Source organism: Hesperophylax consimilis, chromosome 9 (assembly GCF_061612785.1).
Source record: "Hesperophylax consimilis isolate HC1 chromosome 9, BYU_Hcon_1.0, whole genome shotgun sequence".
Taxonomy (NCBI): Eukaryota; Metazoa; Arthropoda; class Insecta; order Trichoptera; family Limnephilidae; genus Hesperophylax; species Hesperophylax consimilis.
This window is the reverse complement of record NC_142844.1, coordinates 24,725,938-24,743,405: the sequence shown is the minus strand read 5'-3', so window position 1 is coordinate 24,743,405 and position 17,468 is coordinate 24,725,938. Positions and strand designations below refer to the sequence as shown.

Below are 17,468 nucleotides of genomic sequence, written 5' to 3'. Positions count from 1 at the left end.
CATATCAATAGAAGGCCTGTTCGGAAGATTGCTTCCGTTGAAGGAGACTAGATTATCATTTGGATCCCTTTTAGACGTAATCAGACAGGATTGGGTCTTTGAAACATTAAATTCGACGAGATTATTTTTACCCCAGGAGGAAATACTCTCGAGATAACCGTCCATTCTCTGCTTCAAAGCCCTCCGAGCCGTTGGAGTTTGTGTGCCCTTTGGGGGCTTGTCAAACAAAAAGCTATCATGAACTGTACTGTCATCCGCGTAGCAATGAATCGGTGCACATGTTAAAAGGTCATTGATATGCAACAAAAACAAAGTCGGAGACAGAACCGATCCCTGTATATATATTTTTACATATTTTTGCTTTATATTTACAAATATAAAGCAAAAAAGTCACGATAAACTGCTTTTTAGCAGTTTGTCTGACGGGTTCTTCACATTATAAATCTGAATATATTGGATTAACAGTTATATTTTTACAATTATATGTATAAAACAAAAAAAATTACAGAAATATAGCAAAAGATAATTATGAAAAACATAAATAACAATTTTAAAAGTCTTTAGAATAATATATCATTGTAGGCTAATACAAATTAATTCTTTCAGTAAGTTCACCAATTGTTTGTTTTGGGCACAGTTTTTAATTTCAGCAGGTAACATATTAAAACAACTGGGAATCATATAGTTTAACGTTCTCTGTCCATATTTATTTGTATGCTTAGGTACAATAAGTCCTTCATTAAAGTTAAAACGAGCGTTATGATTGTATTCTAGCCTGTTTATATATAAGGGGTTATTTATGTGCTGTAATAAAATTTTGTACCACAGAATTGCTCTCATTGAAAGAATTTTGAGACTCTGATTTTTTTTTTTTTTTTTAGTGAATACCTCACAAGAGTCCCAACTGCTCCCGTCTGGAGCCAGTGAGACTATGGCATCCCCAATTGGGGGATGTTGTGAGGCTGAAGGTAAGTGGGGAAGGGAAAGAGGAAGGCGGGGAAGTACCTGGCTATTCAGATCTAGTCACTAAACACGGCTAAAGCCATTTGGAGCAACGTTTCAATTCTGAATGGTGGTCTTACACCAGGGCGATACTGGTAGTATCTTCCACTCTGGAACGTGCCGCAAATATACTATATATTATTTTAATTAATTAATTGTGAAATAACACAAATTAATCAAATAAAATTTATTTGCGCACGCCGGGTTCGAACCCGCGACCTTCGGAATGGCAGTCCAATGCGTTACCACTGGACTATGCCGGCCGTCTGATAGAAGTATGGAATATTTTGCCTTTCTTTGTATAAATTTTTTTCAGCTAAAAATTTAACCAATGAATTTTGCACGGATTGAACATGGTCGATATTAGTTTTACATGAAAATCCACAAGCTGTTCCATACTTTATAACAGATTCAGCTAGAGATAAATAAATTATTCTAAGTGTGCACATTTCAACATTTTTTTTTTAGTTTTTACAATCTGCTTACAATTGATTAATTGAACCTTATTTATTTGTAAATCCCACTTGAAAAAGCAATCAGTATTGAGCAATTAATATAATCTTTATATTTCTTGCGCCATCGCCTCGCTGTAAAATTCACAAAAAGCATATCGTCTTTGAGTAAGCCGATATTTAACTTTCAATTAGAAGGTTGTCGAATCGATGTTTTAATTTCATAAAATCGTGATCAATATTTTAGAGACGCCCCCAGACTGAGTATTGTAATGTTTTGATGGCTCTTACATATGGCTTCACGGCTGTCACATATCGTAAGGAACAGCAAAAAAATAAAAGTTCTGATTTTGCAAAATAAATGTTTCGTTGTGTATTTTTAAAAATGTGAATACAGCACAATGAATACCATATTAGCAGGCTAATACCCCAATTAGGGTACGTTGTGAGGTTGAAGGTAGGGTGGAGGGGAAGGAGATGGGGAAGAGGAAAGTGGGGAAGAATAATTATTTTAATCGTTAATATTACGTTAAAAATAATAGTTCTTTATTTAGAGAACCTAATATTCTAATAAAACTGGGAGGATGGTAGAAAAGTTCTTAAATAAAGTTAAATATTTTTTATGACCGAAATTTGTTTGTACTGCATAATATCATCGTTGCATTCTCCATAACTATATTATTCCACGTGTATATTAGTACGTTCCGAGATAAGCAAAGAAGTGCAAATAGGAGAAATTAATGTTAATATTTTTTTAAATAATTCTATTTAAGTCAATAAGGCAACATAATACAGGGTTTTCCAATAAGAGGTGTTATTTTGATATTCAATTGTAAAAGATCGATGGTTTCGTTGCTTGTGTGGCACGTAGCGCCGTCTTGTTGATAGTAAACGCTGTCCAGATCAATACCATCCAATTCCAGCCATAAAAAAATAATTAATCATCTCTCAATAGCGCAATCCATTCACCGTAACTGTTGCTCCAGCCTCATTTTCGAAAAAGTAAGGTCCAATGACTCCGCCGGACCATAAACCGCACCAAACAGTCAGACGTTGAGGATAGAGAGGCTTTTCAACAATAACTCTTGGATTTTCCGAGCCCCAGATGCGACAATTTTGCTTGTCGACAAAGCCACCGAGGTGGAAATAGGCCTCATCACTCGAGATGATTTGCATTTGATTCACTCAAGTGAATTTTAATAATTTCATTGCGTTGTTGAAGCGTGTATCGTTCCATTTTTATTAATGGCGTAGTTAAAAAATGACAACTTCAAAAGTAACATATACCGAAATAGCGGGCCATTCAAAATAACACCTCTTATTGGAAAATCCTGTATATCCTATGGAGAGGTACATAATGGTATTTGGAGAGTTCGCGCATATCTGGGGATTTTTCTGGGGAATTTCAATTTTTGACTAAGCAACACTGGTCCGCGGCCATTTCATAACAAAAACGAGATATATATCTATGACAATGGTGCATCTAAATATCTATGACAAAAACTGTCAAAAACGCCAACAACAACGTCAACAACCGACAACAACGCCACGCGACAAGCGGTTCCCGGCAATACTCGCTCTGTATTATTTGATTTATGATGATTAAAATGGAAAGAGGAAAGCGCGCTAAGAATTTTACACCAAACGAGAAGATGCGATTTGTTGAATTAATCACCCGATCAAAGGTGCTGTTGTCAAAGTCCACAGATAAATATAACGGGAACAGTATCACCATCAAGGATAGAGAAAGAGCTTGGGAAAAATTGGCAAAAGATTTCAATAGAGGAAATGAAACAAAAAGGTAAGTCAGACGAATTAGATACGAAACTATTAATTACTTGTGTTAAACGGGGTTACCACATCATGCATTGTTTCTGTAATAACTTTGCACATTAATGTTTTTGACATTTCACAGATTAAAAACTAGAAATACTGTAGGCTCATGATATAAAATTTAGTACTTACAATAAAACCATAAGAAACAATTTCGCGGTGACAGTAACGACGAATAAGATTTTAAAATTAAAAAAAATACCTTTAATAAGTTGGTTTAAATTTAAAAAAGGGTATCTAACTAACAAGTAAGATTAAGAAAGGGACACTTAGATGGTTTGGGCATCTAGAGCGAATGAGTGAAGAAAGGAGTGTAAGGAGAATATATGAAGCAAATGTAAACAATAGCAGAAGTCGGGGACGCCCGAGGAAGACATGGCACGATCAAGTGAATCAGATAATTGAGTAGGGCCATGTCAAGAGTCAGAATAATAGAAGAGTATGTATGAGACGGTGAATGAAGCAAGGGTGTATGTCAAGACCGAGTTGTTTGGCGGTCCGTCCTCTCTGACTACCCCTGCGGTACAAAAATTTTTTAAAGTTGACTCTAAAATCGTGAAAAAATTAATTCTTTATGGCCTATATTTTCTAATTTAAAACGCAAATAAAGATTTCGATTTAAAGATTAAAATCAAAAAGCAAATATAGATTATATTTAAAGATTTCGCTTTCATGCTTCTCAATTTCCTCTTCAAAACAATCAACGCATTCACTAAATTGTCTATCTTTTTATCAATAGCTTGTGCGTACTGTACTACCGCTTGTAAAATCGCACTCGTCATAAATAAATAGCTTACTGGATTGTTTTGGTTTTCGGCTGTGACACAAACCAGTGATGCACAACCCGCGGCCTGAGTATATATTTCATACGGCCCACTACTTGTCTATAGAGAAAAATCTAAATGTTTGGGGTAATTCTTGAAAACCCTGGCTGAGAACATTTTTTTATAGAGGTTTGCTTAATTTATGCTGAATTTCCTAAATGGAACCAAATTTGAAGAACCAATTTGCACTAACACTAAATCGAAAAAATCAACAAAAACTTTAACTCTTGAATATCACTGTCAACCCCCTCCCCCTCAAAGAAAACAAAAAAACATCGGCTTGTAGGTCGCATTCTATTTGAAAAATAAGCAAGGCGGTCCCTCTGCTGAAAAAGTTTTGCATAACTATCATAAATTTACCCCATTGCAGGGATGGTAGGTACTCGTAACTAGGTACATTCACAAATATATTTATTGATTTTTAAATAAAATTGACGATTGGTTGTAATACAAAAGAAGACGTAAAAAAGGAACAAATTGGCGAAGCTCAAATTTCGCATGACTTTCGCAGATTTTATGACAATTGTGCCCGATGTATAGCAATGGTTCACGTAGCCGACAATCTTACACAAGTAGTGCCATAAAAATATGAAACCGTCCCTAACGGGATAGGAAATTCTTGAATAATTCCCAACTCTCGAACTCGAATCAGACCCATTTATGTATTCAGAAATTGTGTTGAAAAAACTATTTGCTCGGTATATCAGTGAATCGACCTTGTTATAACAGTCAACAATTATATGAAGATATGCCTGAACTAAACTAAAATATCGTTTTGTAATTGTTCATTATAGCCGTGATCGTTATAACCAAGTTCGACTATCAAAATCAAAACTATATCTAGACTATATCAAAAATTATATTTTTATGTTCAGAAATATTCCATTTATTTGGATTTTAGAGCGGGAGCACACAGAGAGCGGTCAGGAGTTCCGAGTTCCGCGTTCATTAGAATGTACTGATACTATAACAACAACGCACACAGCGGGCAGTCAGACCGCGGCGGTCAAAACGGAACGTCGCGTTCTAAGAGTTCTTTTCCCGCCGAGAGAGAGAACGCCAGAACACCGCGATGTCTGAGGTTACAAACACGGAAAAGTTAATTGAATAGGTTAGGGAAAGGAGTTTATTATACGATTTAAGTGATGTAAATTATAAATATATAGAATCGTTGTTCATCTTTAAGTAAATCCTGAAAAATACTAGTAAATTCGCCTTGTTCTTCTCGCGTTGTGTTGATTGGGTGCACCCAATACTTCCTTTTCTTTTTAGAAGCTGCTAAGCTCCACAAGAGCAATAATTCTTCATCGGATGATGAACTTTCTAGTGACATGTTGCATATGCAAAGACCCAAACGAAACTAGAACGCGAGAATTTGAACGCCGCTTGTGTGCTTTGGAACTCTTGAGCGGTCAACGGTCACTAGAACGCAGAACTCTTACCGCTCTCTGTGTGCTCCCGCTCTTATTGCAAAGCGAAAATATTCCGACCTTCTGTCAAAATATGGCAGTGGCCTGAGGAGTTAAATTGCCTTGTTTTCCATTTCTGGAAATTGAAATACTTACTTCTCATTATCTACTCGAGTGATGGATATTTCCGGATGTTCCAAAAGACTATTCCAAATTGCATTAATTGCCAAACGGCTAGTTATATTTTGACACAGTACTAGTCTACAACATCAACCTCAGGGATGCCAATTCATGGAAAATTCCCCGAATTGCGGGAAATTCTAAGATTTTCAAGAATTGGTATTTTTTGATAGGAGAACCTTTTCGTGGGAAAATGAGGGGATTCTGGGCATTTTTTGATAAAATTTTGAAAAATAATTTTTAAAATAATTGTGAAAACATATTACATTTCATTTTCTTTCGCATCATCTTTTCAAAAAACAACAATTTTTAAAACCTGAATGAAAGAGAAAATCCGAAAATGACTAGATAATAAAAAAAAAATGCTAATTTTAATAGAATTGTGTTTCATTTTGGAGTTAAAGGAATTTGTCGGGAAATCGAATATCTCTTCATCTCTTCTGGGTATTTTAAACACATTCACATGAGAACTGATGAAAACGTTGTAATAAAGGTTTTTAAATAAGGGTAAATTGTTTTTTCAGGTGCCTTCAGTATTTTTGCACTTTGGTTCAATACAATAACATTATTGACAAGATGTTAACATTTTACCTAGTGTTCTTCAATGATAAAAGCGCGTAATCTTAAGAATAAAAACGTATTGACTCTCATATAAAATATAGCGCCGGTAATTTTTTTTTTTGTTTTTTGGTACTAGTGATGTCATAGAATTGGTGAGTTTTTGAGAGACGTGAAAATTTAAAATTTTGAATATTATTATAACTATTAAAAGTAACTATAACATCAAAAAAATGTACTATTAACTATATTATAGTATTTAAGTTGGAAATTTTTAAAATAGACTGGAGTTCCTTATTATAACGCTACTGCCAGCTAACGGTTTTAATAGCTTTATTACCGATTTGAGTATAATGTATGAAAGTATGTCCTGAGTGATCAATAAAACAGAAAGTCACTTATATTATGATGCTGAATAAAATTCATAGTATAGGATTATTTAAATATAGATGCCACCCCACCCATAGTGGTGTAGTCGATTCAATCTACTTTTCTGTGATAACAATGAGATAAAATTGTGGGTACCTTATTAAAAGATGAAATTTACCATGGCTTATATAATTTTTTTACTTTTTTATGAAACTATTTAAACAGGGTGAATGAAAATAGGGACTTTTTGATCGACTTCGCCTCGGATTAGGGTACAAAAAAATTAAATAATAAAATACACATGAAGATATTTTTACTGTAATAAAAATAAAATCGGATAAGGTTTTCGTGTAAATACACACAGTAATGTGTCTTTGAAAATATTTTTTCACCGATTTCGAATATTTATTACTTAGCTTGTGCCGAACTTCAAGCAATGCAAAACTTAGGTACTCGATAGACATCTCCAGCACATCAGAGGTTAATCCTTTGCTAGCCTTTTCATGCAATCTACCCCACAACGCGGCATGTTTTGATAAAATGTGTGTTTTAAGGTGAGTCTCCAGTGGTAATATTAACACAAATATTGAACTAAATGTTTGTGCAAACATTGGGCATGTTTTTGTTTTCCATGGCTGCTGGAAAATAAAACAGGTAGCCCCGACCCAATGTTTTGAAAACATGGTCGTTGGAGACTCGTCTTTAGTAGAACTTCACGGATCAAATGCAAAATCTGCATAGGGGTTAGTCGCCGATGGTTCACGTGTACAACAGCCACGTAGATAAGGTGAAACTGATTTTACAAAAGTGATATTCTCCATTCTAGGTCACTCATGGCTTTAAAAAAGGTTTGGGATAACTTGAGGCGGGATGCCCGAATGCAGAGTGCCAAAACTCGATGTGAAATTTACAAAACCGGAGGGTCAACTGATGTCATAGAGAACCCCCTTTTATTGAAGGTGGAAGCTGCGCTAGGCCTAAGTTCTTCAGACCAGGGAAATTCGTAAGTACAAATAAGAAAAAGAATAACCTACTTACCCTCCGCACAGCATCCTTAAAGATGAATTAGGCCTTTTCAAAAACTGGTCATTCATTGCAGTACCTTTATAAAAAAGCCAGTTGTTGATGTGTCAGTCAGAATTTTCATTGTATTGTAACTTATTACTCATAATTTTATGTTTATTGCACAAGACCACCATTCAGAATTGAAACGTTGCTCCAAATGGCTTTAGCCGTGTTTAGTGACTAGATCTGAATAGCCAGGTACTTCCCCACCTTCCTCTTTCCCTTCCCCACTTACCTTCAGCCTCACAACATCCCCCAATTGGGGATGCCATAGTCTCACTGGCTCCAGACGGGAGCAGTTGGGATTCTTGTGAGGTATTCACTATAAAAAATAAAAAAAAAGTAGTTTCCCTATAATAGCCACTTATAGTCAGAGAATTGATTTTCCCTCTCACATTTTATGTTAAAAAAAAGTTAAGTATAATGCTTATTAAATTGTGAGTAAGAAAAGTTTTGAAAAACCAGCAAAAATTCTTGTTTAAGTCGATCTCCATGAAAAATTTCAGTCAATCTCGCGGAAAAATGAACCCCTGCCTTACAGTACACGCGGTCTTTGCGCGCGGTGCTGCGATTCTTAGTTATTACTGCACAAAAATGTGCATTGATTTCTTGCAATTTGAATATTTTATTATATGCGAGTAAGGGAGGATAGGCAATACTTTTATGCTTCATGGACAGCTCACCCCGGGCCTCGAGAGATTTGAAAGTTTTTTATATTTAATCCTGTTGTATTATTATAATTCTAAAGGTACGATTCAAGTGCGCCTCAAAATATGACCAATGACAATGAAATATCGGATCCAATGAGAGGAGACAAATATTACGAGGACAATAGTTGGTGTGACAACAGTTGGAAATTGGTAATTTTATTTTTTCTATTTATCCTGACTCCTCAATAAAATACTTTATTTTTACACCTAAATCTGTAAATTCATCGAACTTTTATTTCCCGCCGCTAGTCGGATATATTAAAAATTCCTTGTTGTCCCCTATTTACTGTTTTATTGTAACTATCTGTACCCTGCCACGTATTGCTGTGGCTCAGTCCGTCTGTGCAGAGAGAGAAACAATAGCGCGTGTTGCTTTTACGTCCAACAGATGGCGTTGTTAGAAAAAAAATGTTTTTTTCCTAAGCATGTGACATCTATATAATATAGGCATACTAGTGCAGCGCCCTTGAGGTGATTTCTCACGAAAACGGCGCTATATAAATTAGCCAAATATTATTAGTGGGCCCGGGTAGACGTTGTCCTGCCACAGACCGCCTTCCATGTAGACCTCATTGTATGTAGACTGCCATTTATCTGTTGTCACATATTTTATGCATTTGAAGTACATAGAATACATGCGCAAGTCACATCCATCGTAGATATTGTTTTGACGTTTCAATTGATATCGATCATTTCAGCAGATTGTGACTATTGTTCAGTATGATAAAAAATAAGTAAATGCGACCGGAGCCGTTCTATACTCTTAAAAGTGCCTTGAAGTATATGTCTTTCACAGTGTGACAGATTGCTGTACGAATACAATCCATAGAAAACACTCGATACACATTTTTTATTCATCTCATATTTAAGTGTAATAAATAAAATGAAAATTCTTAATTGATAATGGATAAATTAATTGTTATAAATGAGGTAAATAAAAATTGATTCTTAAGCCTAAACAATATTGTGGTTTTAAATTATAGTAATGAATTTTAATAATTTAATGTAGTGCGATTTGGTGAACAATATTTCTTGTCTTTTGCCAATATGAATAAATAAAGTTTACACAACTTAAAAAAGAATTACCACCCTTTTTTCCTATGAAAAAAACCTTAAAATCGAATTAAAAAATATGAGAGGGGGGAGGGGGTGTAGAGATGTTAAAATTAGTGGTTGTATGTATTTTTGGATGATGAAGCAGAAAACAAAAAAAAACAAAAAATTGATCTCGAAAACAACACCACCGATTGGGTCCAAAAGTATCCTATGTTTCAATTTGGAATTTACCATACATATTCACAAAATTTCATTGGAATCGGTTTGGCGGTTTCGGACATTAGCGTGTAAGAACACATTGACACATGATTTTTATACAGGGTGTATCGGCACGTACCCGACAAACTTTAACCAGCTATTCCTTAGCACATTTGGAGCAAAAAATGTTAATGGGCACTTTGCTGTACGGTAACATTTTTTTTAATAAAAAAATTTACTATTCATATTTTCACCACATGTCACCACTGTTTATCCTTTGTCAAAGTTTGAAAACCCACCCGACAATATTTTATTCGAGTTTCGTTGAATAATATACGTACGTACCTACATTAGCGCGCTTTTACGATCACAATGAAATGGCATGGCACCAGTCGTCTCATTTTTAGCTATTATTATTTAGTGTGTATGAAAAAGCGAACACGCTTTTTGACACACTTGCTAATAACAGCTGTTGAACACGAGAACCATGAGGCCCTTAGAAACAAAGACGGAAGTGTCCACCAAACGTCAAAAATGAGTTGAATATGCAGTTTTATAGAGAAAGGTTCATTCTATCTCGAGAATATATCCGTTTTTAATATAATTGTCACTAAACCATAGTATTTTGGCTTTAAAGTTTTGTTGTTGTAACAAATACGGCAGTGTCCACCTCCTTCCGAAACAAAAGCGGCAGTTTTTCAAATAGCCAATCAGGATCCTTTATTCATAATGGCGGCCGTACTTGAATTCATACAAACTCGTGCGGAAGCGTCAGTGAATCGTGTAGTGAAAAGTTGTTATTTTTTGTGGAAATAACCATTTATTGTTAGTGGACGTCAAATATTCCAAGAATGGAAACTTTCCCCGATATATTGCCACCGGAATCAGTGAGAAAACGTGTCAAACAACCGCATAAATGGAAGGCAAACATCGCCAAGAAAAAAAAGTAAACCGCCATCATGTTGTAGGCAAATTTCAAAATATGACATTTTTAGATTTATCTGAATTTGTTCGCAACTTATTCTGAAGCCTTCATCATCATGGGCATCTCGATTTTCGCAGACGAAAAGGTTCATTTTTGAAAAGAAACAAGAATAAAACTACTATTCTTTTAAAAGGAGAAACAAATTATAGATGTGACCTATCAAATTTCCATAATATCTGCAAGAGGAATTCAACTGCAAATATGATAAATCCCAGTTTAATTGAGGCTAATCAAATTTCGGTTAATCCTTTAAAATTACGAGATTTTGCAAAACTGCTAAATATCCACTTTGGCGGTGACTGGAGAAATATTCTCAAATTGAATTTCTACTCGAAATTATGTCCAACTACTTTGCTTGTACCTCAAGAAGAAGAAGATGATTATGTTCACATAGAATGTAATGAGGAATCGGCAGAAATCGTGTCAGACTTATTAATGATTTAGTTAATTTTTGTATTATTTTATAATTTAGTTAACTTTTCTTTAAATCTATTTTTACCTTTTATTAAATCTATTTTACCTTTTTTTAAATCTATTTTCTGTTATCCAAAATTTATGAAAATTTCTAAGATAGAAGTGACCTATCAACTTTCAATAATATCTTCAAGAGGAACTCAACTGCAACTTTTTCAATAAAAAAAATCTTCCTAAAAATATTGTTTTCTTACATTGACTGCAACATCTTTGAAATTGTCATTTACATCAAAACCGGCAGTTTCCAACTGTTTGTGAAACAAAACAGCAAGTGTCCAAGCAAGATGGTCAAAATGATTGAAACAAAACAGCAAGTGTCCAAGCAAGATGGTCAAAATGATTGAAACAAAACAGCAAGTGTCCAAGCAAGATGGTCAAAATGATTGAAACAAAACAGCAAGTGTCCAAGCAAGATGGTCAAAATGATTGAAACAAAACAGCAAGTGTCCAAGCAAGATGGTCAAAATGATTGAAACAAAACAGCAAGTGTCCAAGCAAGATGGTCAAAATGATTGAAACAAAACAGCAAGTGTCCAAGCAAGATGGTCAAAATGATTGAAACAAAACAGCAAGTGTCCAAGCAAGATGGTCAAAATGATTGAAACAAAACAGCAAGTGTCCAAGCAAGATGGTCAAAATGATTGAAACAAAACAGCAAGTGTCCAAGCAAGATGGTCAAAATGATTGAAACAAAAACGGAAGTGTCCATCAAAAAAATTCATTTTTTAAAGAAACTGGGGCATTTAGATACATAGATGATTTAAAATAGTATTCTTAAACCGGTTTACTATCATATTATTAAAATTTCCTTCCATATTGATGAATAACGGACTGATTAAACGTTTTTTTTAGATTGCCAACAATTTAACAAAGTGGACACTTCCGTCTTTGTTTCTAGGGGCCTCAATGACAGTGACGGAGTGTGGATTTTTTTTATCATTTTTTGTTTTTAATTGAAAAAAAATGTTACCGGACAGCAAAGTGCCCATAACATTTTTTACTCCAAATGTGCTAAGGAAAAGCTGGTTAAAGTTTGTCGGGTACGTGCCGATACACCCTGTATATTATGTATTCGAATGCAAAGTTGTGTCAAAATTTCAAAGCAATCGGTGAAGAACGAACATTTACATTTTTATTTATATATAGTAGGCAATATAAACTCAACATCGGTATTGTCGTCCTGAACATCTTTCAGTTGTGCTGTGCTGAGAGTTTGGTTTTTTGTATGTGTTAGGAATGTATGTGCATATATTTTTTTAGCACGAAAACACAAGCTTCCATGAAGCGTCTCCTTCAAGTGGAGACCTGAATCCAGAGTGTAACGTCATGGAAGAAATAATGCCTCCACCACCTCCGCTCCAAGCAGCATCAGCTTTCCAAGGGAGGCGGCATTTTAAAAGGCGACTGCGAATGGAGAAAACCAAAAAAGAATCACTTTTTAACGATCTCCAAGCTGTCGCAGTTTCAAAAAATGTATCGGAAAAAATAAAAAATGATATTTTATTAGAAAATTTGGAGAAAGCGAAAGAGGACAGACTCTTTGTGGAAGCACAGAGGGAGAGGCAAACCAGTTTTGAGAGGGCTCAAAGAGAAATTCAGCTAGACATACTTAAGTTGGAGAGGAAAACAAAGGAAGCTATCTTGAAAAAAATACAAAGTGGTAATTTTTTTTTATATTATTTTTTACAATCTTAACCATTGTTGTCTAAGGTTGGAAATAGTGCCAAGCGTACCATCGTTCTAATGGTAACGTAGCGCTGACGAGCTGGACCGATGGTCCTCGTACTATCACGTACGAATTGTGTGGCACTACAGCTCTTCATTCAGTCACCTACATATTACAACCGACCGACTTACGCAACCGACAGACACTTGCCACTGTTTCCAGTCTAAAAGTAAATGTAATGTGAAATGTCCCCGTACAATTTCACAAAATGATGATGTCTCATTCATTTAGCTATAAAACAATAATAAATAGTCGGATTACCGCCATTTATTCTTTATTTGGACGTTCATTTCAACAGCTAGCCCTCAGTTAGCTAAATACACACAAAGATTGTATGGTAGAGTAGGGACTAGTAATGATAAGTCACTTGAAAAATACTCATGTTTTCCTGGCTCTGGATTGTGTTCAAGTAAACATTTTATCAGCAATATCATCTCTCCGTAAATTAGCATCATCTTCCGCATTGGCACACAATATCACATTTGGCACATCACTAGTGTAGTCCATCCACTCTTCTGGTTGTTCCTCTCCAAGATCTATGCATATATTGTGTAGAACTGCACATGCCATTATAACTGCCACTGTGGTGTTGAGGTTTAATCGGAGTCCGGTGGTCAATGCGGGAAATCTTCCTTTCAACAAGCCGTGCTGTCTTTTTACAGTATTCCATGTTTGTATGTGCCTTTCATTATAATTTTCTTGGGCGGGCGTTTCTGGCTGCTGGTACGGTGTTAGAAGATATGTCTGGAATGTAAAAAGATAATGCTGTATTAATTTACTTGGCGTTTTACTGGAAACCTTTATATGTAAAATGTTTCAGTCAAGGCTTTGCAGTGTCCATCATCAGGCAGGTGGTAGTGATGTCACATATTTATCTGTGTGTTATGGTATCAGTAATAAATACTGTGGATATATCTGTTCTGATGTTACACACTGAAGGGCTGAACAAGAAATTGGCTGAAGTGGAATGTCCAGTGGATTTTTTCCCCCTTATAACATTTAATTTTATATTCTTCACAGAGCCCAAACTCTCAATTAAATTATAAAGTTATACAAATAAAGTCTTCAAAACATCGGACAAAATCAAAAACATTGGGTCGGGTCACGATATTTTTTCATTTCCACAGACCATGGAAAACAAAACATTATGGCCCAGCCCCAATGGTTCAATGTTTGTGGTAACAATGTTGCTGAAGACCTGCCTTAACACATTGTCGTTGGGACACGGCATTTGCCGTTTTTTTGCGGACTGTGGGTCAACTGCGGGACACGGCAAATGCCGTTTTTGTCGACTGTCGGTTTTTGGCGGGAAACGGCATTATACGGGTTTGTTATCAGCGTGAAATAAAACGCCTTGAAGGGTAATTCGCTACCTGGGTGCTAGGCGACAGTCTGTCCACGTTATTTGAGATGCCTTGTCCGGATTGGCTTGTGTGCCGCTTGTAAAGGCGTCGCCACAAATCTAGAGCTTTTATGCGATCTCAATCTCCAGTTTAGTTTGAGTCATTTCACGTATTGGACTAATTGTGAAATTATGATGTAATCAAAGCAATTATAATTTATTTTTGATGATCAAATGTCATATGTGATTTCTTTGAAAATTTCAATCGAAAATATTAATTGGTTTAGAAATTGTGTCAATTTTAAGAAAGCGATATATTTTTGCGCTAATCGCGAAAAACACCCGCTATAGGCTAGAGTCTATTGTTTTAACTGCCCGACTACAATGTGTTAATAATAAACTGTTTTCTTTTACAGGATGTCGATGTTATTGCTCCACCTGCCGTTGCAGTATTATTCCACCACCTCCGGATGACTAAAACGCTTCATGAAATCTGCACCCCGCAGTAAAAGATAAAAGTCTTGGCTTTTTCATTTAGGATGGCCAGAATACTGAAAATTACCTTTCAGTAATTGTTTGGATGTTGCGATAGTTATGAGGTATTTCACCAGTTTCTGAGTAACCCGTCAATTAGCATACATTATCTGTTTCACACTGAGTAATACTACCCATCGAGTAAATGTCTGTTTTACTGCCATGTTAATCATATATTAAAGTTACTCAACAGTTTACTCAGAGATGATGAAATACCATCTTAACCTTTCCCCTCCGGTGCTGTCAACTATGTTGACATGGTCTCTAATAATTATTAAAATATCTTTGTAAATATGAATACTCAATAATAAAAGCAGAGTTCATATTTTAGGTATTCCTCAGCAATACATTTCTTCTGCTGCAGCTCTACTGCAAAACTACAATTTTGCATATCCGACATTGTTCTTCGGGACCTTTGATTTATGTATTGGATTACATAAATACTTATTGAACGCAACAGAAAAGATGTTTTGTTGAGAAATTGGACAAAATTTTGCCAATGCATATAAGTATTAAGTGCGTGCGTTTCTAATTTGCGGAGGGGTGTGGTAGAGAGAGAGAGGTGTTCGGTTTCCGCTCGCGTTTGGCCGATACTGATGGACATGTCATGCATTTCTTGCATGGCCGATGTCACCTATACACGGTGTCCAGAAACTCTTAGTACAAGAGGCAAACTGATAAATATAGAACCAAAAAAACTTTTTTTTTCAATCTGAGCAGTGAAATATTTTTTTTAACCGTGAAACACTTTTTTTGGCAACTAAAGGGTTGATAACTTTTGGAGTCGGGTCTAGGCTTCGACGTATTTTTAAAGATAATAAACACTTGATATTAATCCCCTAGCGACTGATTTTTTCAAATTTTACTAAGGACGGGTTGTTTCGGAGAATTTGAACAATTCATCAAATTTCAACGTTCATTTCCGGGTTCTGTGAAAGTCCTATTCAAGTTCTGTTATTATATCATTATAGGCTAGTTGCTTGACAAAACTGAAATTAAAACAGAACTTGAAAAAATCTTTCACATAACTTGAAAAAGAACGTTGAAATTTGATGAATTGTTCAAATTCTCCGAAACAACCCGTCCTAAATAATTCCGATTTCGGACCTGATTTACTAGAAAACGAATCTCAAATTAAAAAAAAACTATACCACAAATTGACTCCAAATGTGAAGTAGATTTCAGTTTCGCGCTTGTACCACAGGTTCCCGGACACCGTGTATTTTATACATGTGTACAAATGTATCGTATATGTCTGATATTATAATGACCAGACCTGTGAAAAACCAAGGGATAGTCTGAATTCTTGACAAATAAGTTCTAACTTTGAAAAAGACAAATAAAATAATTTTCTGTTAAAAATATTATAGGTAGGTACTTTATCACAATGTTCAAATTTTTAAAATGATACTTAAATTCAAAGCAAATTTGGTTCATTGAACGAGATTTCACACAGGACTAACGCACAGAAAACTGAAATTAGTATTTTTGACGATTACTATATATAAAATGAATGTTAACTATGTATGTTTATACTACTTAAAATTACAAAACTCTCAGGGCCTTCGTAAATTATATAAACGTGTTATAAATTTTACACAACTGATAAACAACCATTAATGTAGGGTAAACGATTGTTTATCAGTTTTATAAAATTTAAAACATATTTATGAGTAAGGTGGTCATTGTACACTGGGTGTACAGAACCGGAGTACGCAGAAGTATTTAGCACTGTAAGGAAAGGGTTAAAGCAAAATGCCTTATTAATAAAATGATTTAATTTAATGTGAATTAATCTTTTAATACCTTTAATGGATATGCACCGTCTCCTATCAAGACTCCTTGCTCCGACCTGGTCTGGAAGGTTGCCCTGGCCCGGCTGCCGTGAAAGATGAGGGAGTCGTGAGTGGATCCGGGCCACCTAGCCACAATATCCCGGATCTTCAGTCTGGCATCCGAGATCATTTGGACGTTCAAAGAAAAATATCCCATTGGGTTTCGGAATGTTTCTGCTTCTGAGCCTCCTACTAAAATATCAAATTCATAATATTATGTAAGTAAAAATAATAGTTGTAGGCAGTGGCGGCTCAACCACTTCTTCGATGGTGGGGACTGACATTTTTTACATGCACCTATTGTATTGAAATTTCACTAACCGGAGAATATTTATTTATTGAATATTATTTATATCTACCTAGTCAGACGTCTAAACATAAAGAAATTAAAAAATTTATGGGTACATACCAATTTATAATATCTCTAAATAGTATAAAACAAATTTGCTATCCGCGTCTGTCTGTTTGTGCACTTAGTTCTTCTAAACTACGCAACCGATTGTGATAGGGTTTTCACTATCATTTAGAGAATTTCTTCCGGAAGGTTTATATATAAATAACACATGGATATTATATTTATAAAAAGCATAGAAAGGTGTTTTGTAATCAAGTTGTAAAAAACGTAATGCTTGCTAAACTTTATGAGATTCATTCAAATAATGTACTACGGAATTGTACGAGTATTTCTTAAAAAGGCCTTACAACCTCAAAACTTTACCCGTGCAACATACCCGTACAACGCCAGGTACACGTCAGTTAGTATGTAAAATAATAAAAACGATGCAATATCTTGCAGGATTATCATCGAACTTAACCCATTGGCCTCAAACGACGCCGTCCCGGCGGGTCTGGTGTCGTCGGCTTAAAAACGAAAAAGGGATACATTATTGACATCTGTGTTTAAAATTTTAAATGC

General features: G+C 35.3%; 1 protein-coding gene across 1 annotated transcript; it reads left to right on the top strand.

Moving 5' to 3' along the window:
• Nucleotides 1-2,937: 2,937 nt before the first annotated feature.
• Nucleotides 2,938-16,471, top strand: LOC149421082 (uncharacterized). The gene is made up of 5 exons (XM_089635805.1): nt 2,938-3,255; nt 7,454-7,630; nt 8,441-8,552; nt 12,376-12,775; nt 14,600-16,471. The coding sequence occupies exons 1-5, from the start codon at nt 3,050-3,052 to the stop codon at nt 14,659-14,661; spliced, it is 957 nt and encodes a 318-aa protein (XP_089491931.1). The 5' UTR covers nt 2,938-3,049; the 3' UTR covers nt 14,662-16,471.
• The last annotated feature ends 997 nt before the right edge of the window (nt 16,472-17,468 follow it).

Bases quoted from the DNA above. Each gene is read 5' to 3' on its own strand.
- LOC149421082 (XM_089635805.1), top strand. From the start codon at position 3,050: ATGATGATTAAAATGGAAAGAGGAAAGCGCGCTAAGAATTTTACACCA. The intron at 7,631-8,440 runs GTAAGTACAAAT...ATAATTCTAAAG, and splicing joins TCTTCAGACCAGGGAAATTC to GTACGATTCAAGTGCGCCTC. The intron at 12,776-14,599 runs GTAATTTTTTTT...TTTCTTTTACAG, and splicing joins CTTGAAAAAAATACAAAGTG to GATGTCGATGTTATTGCTCC.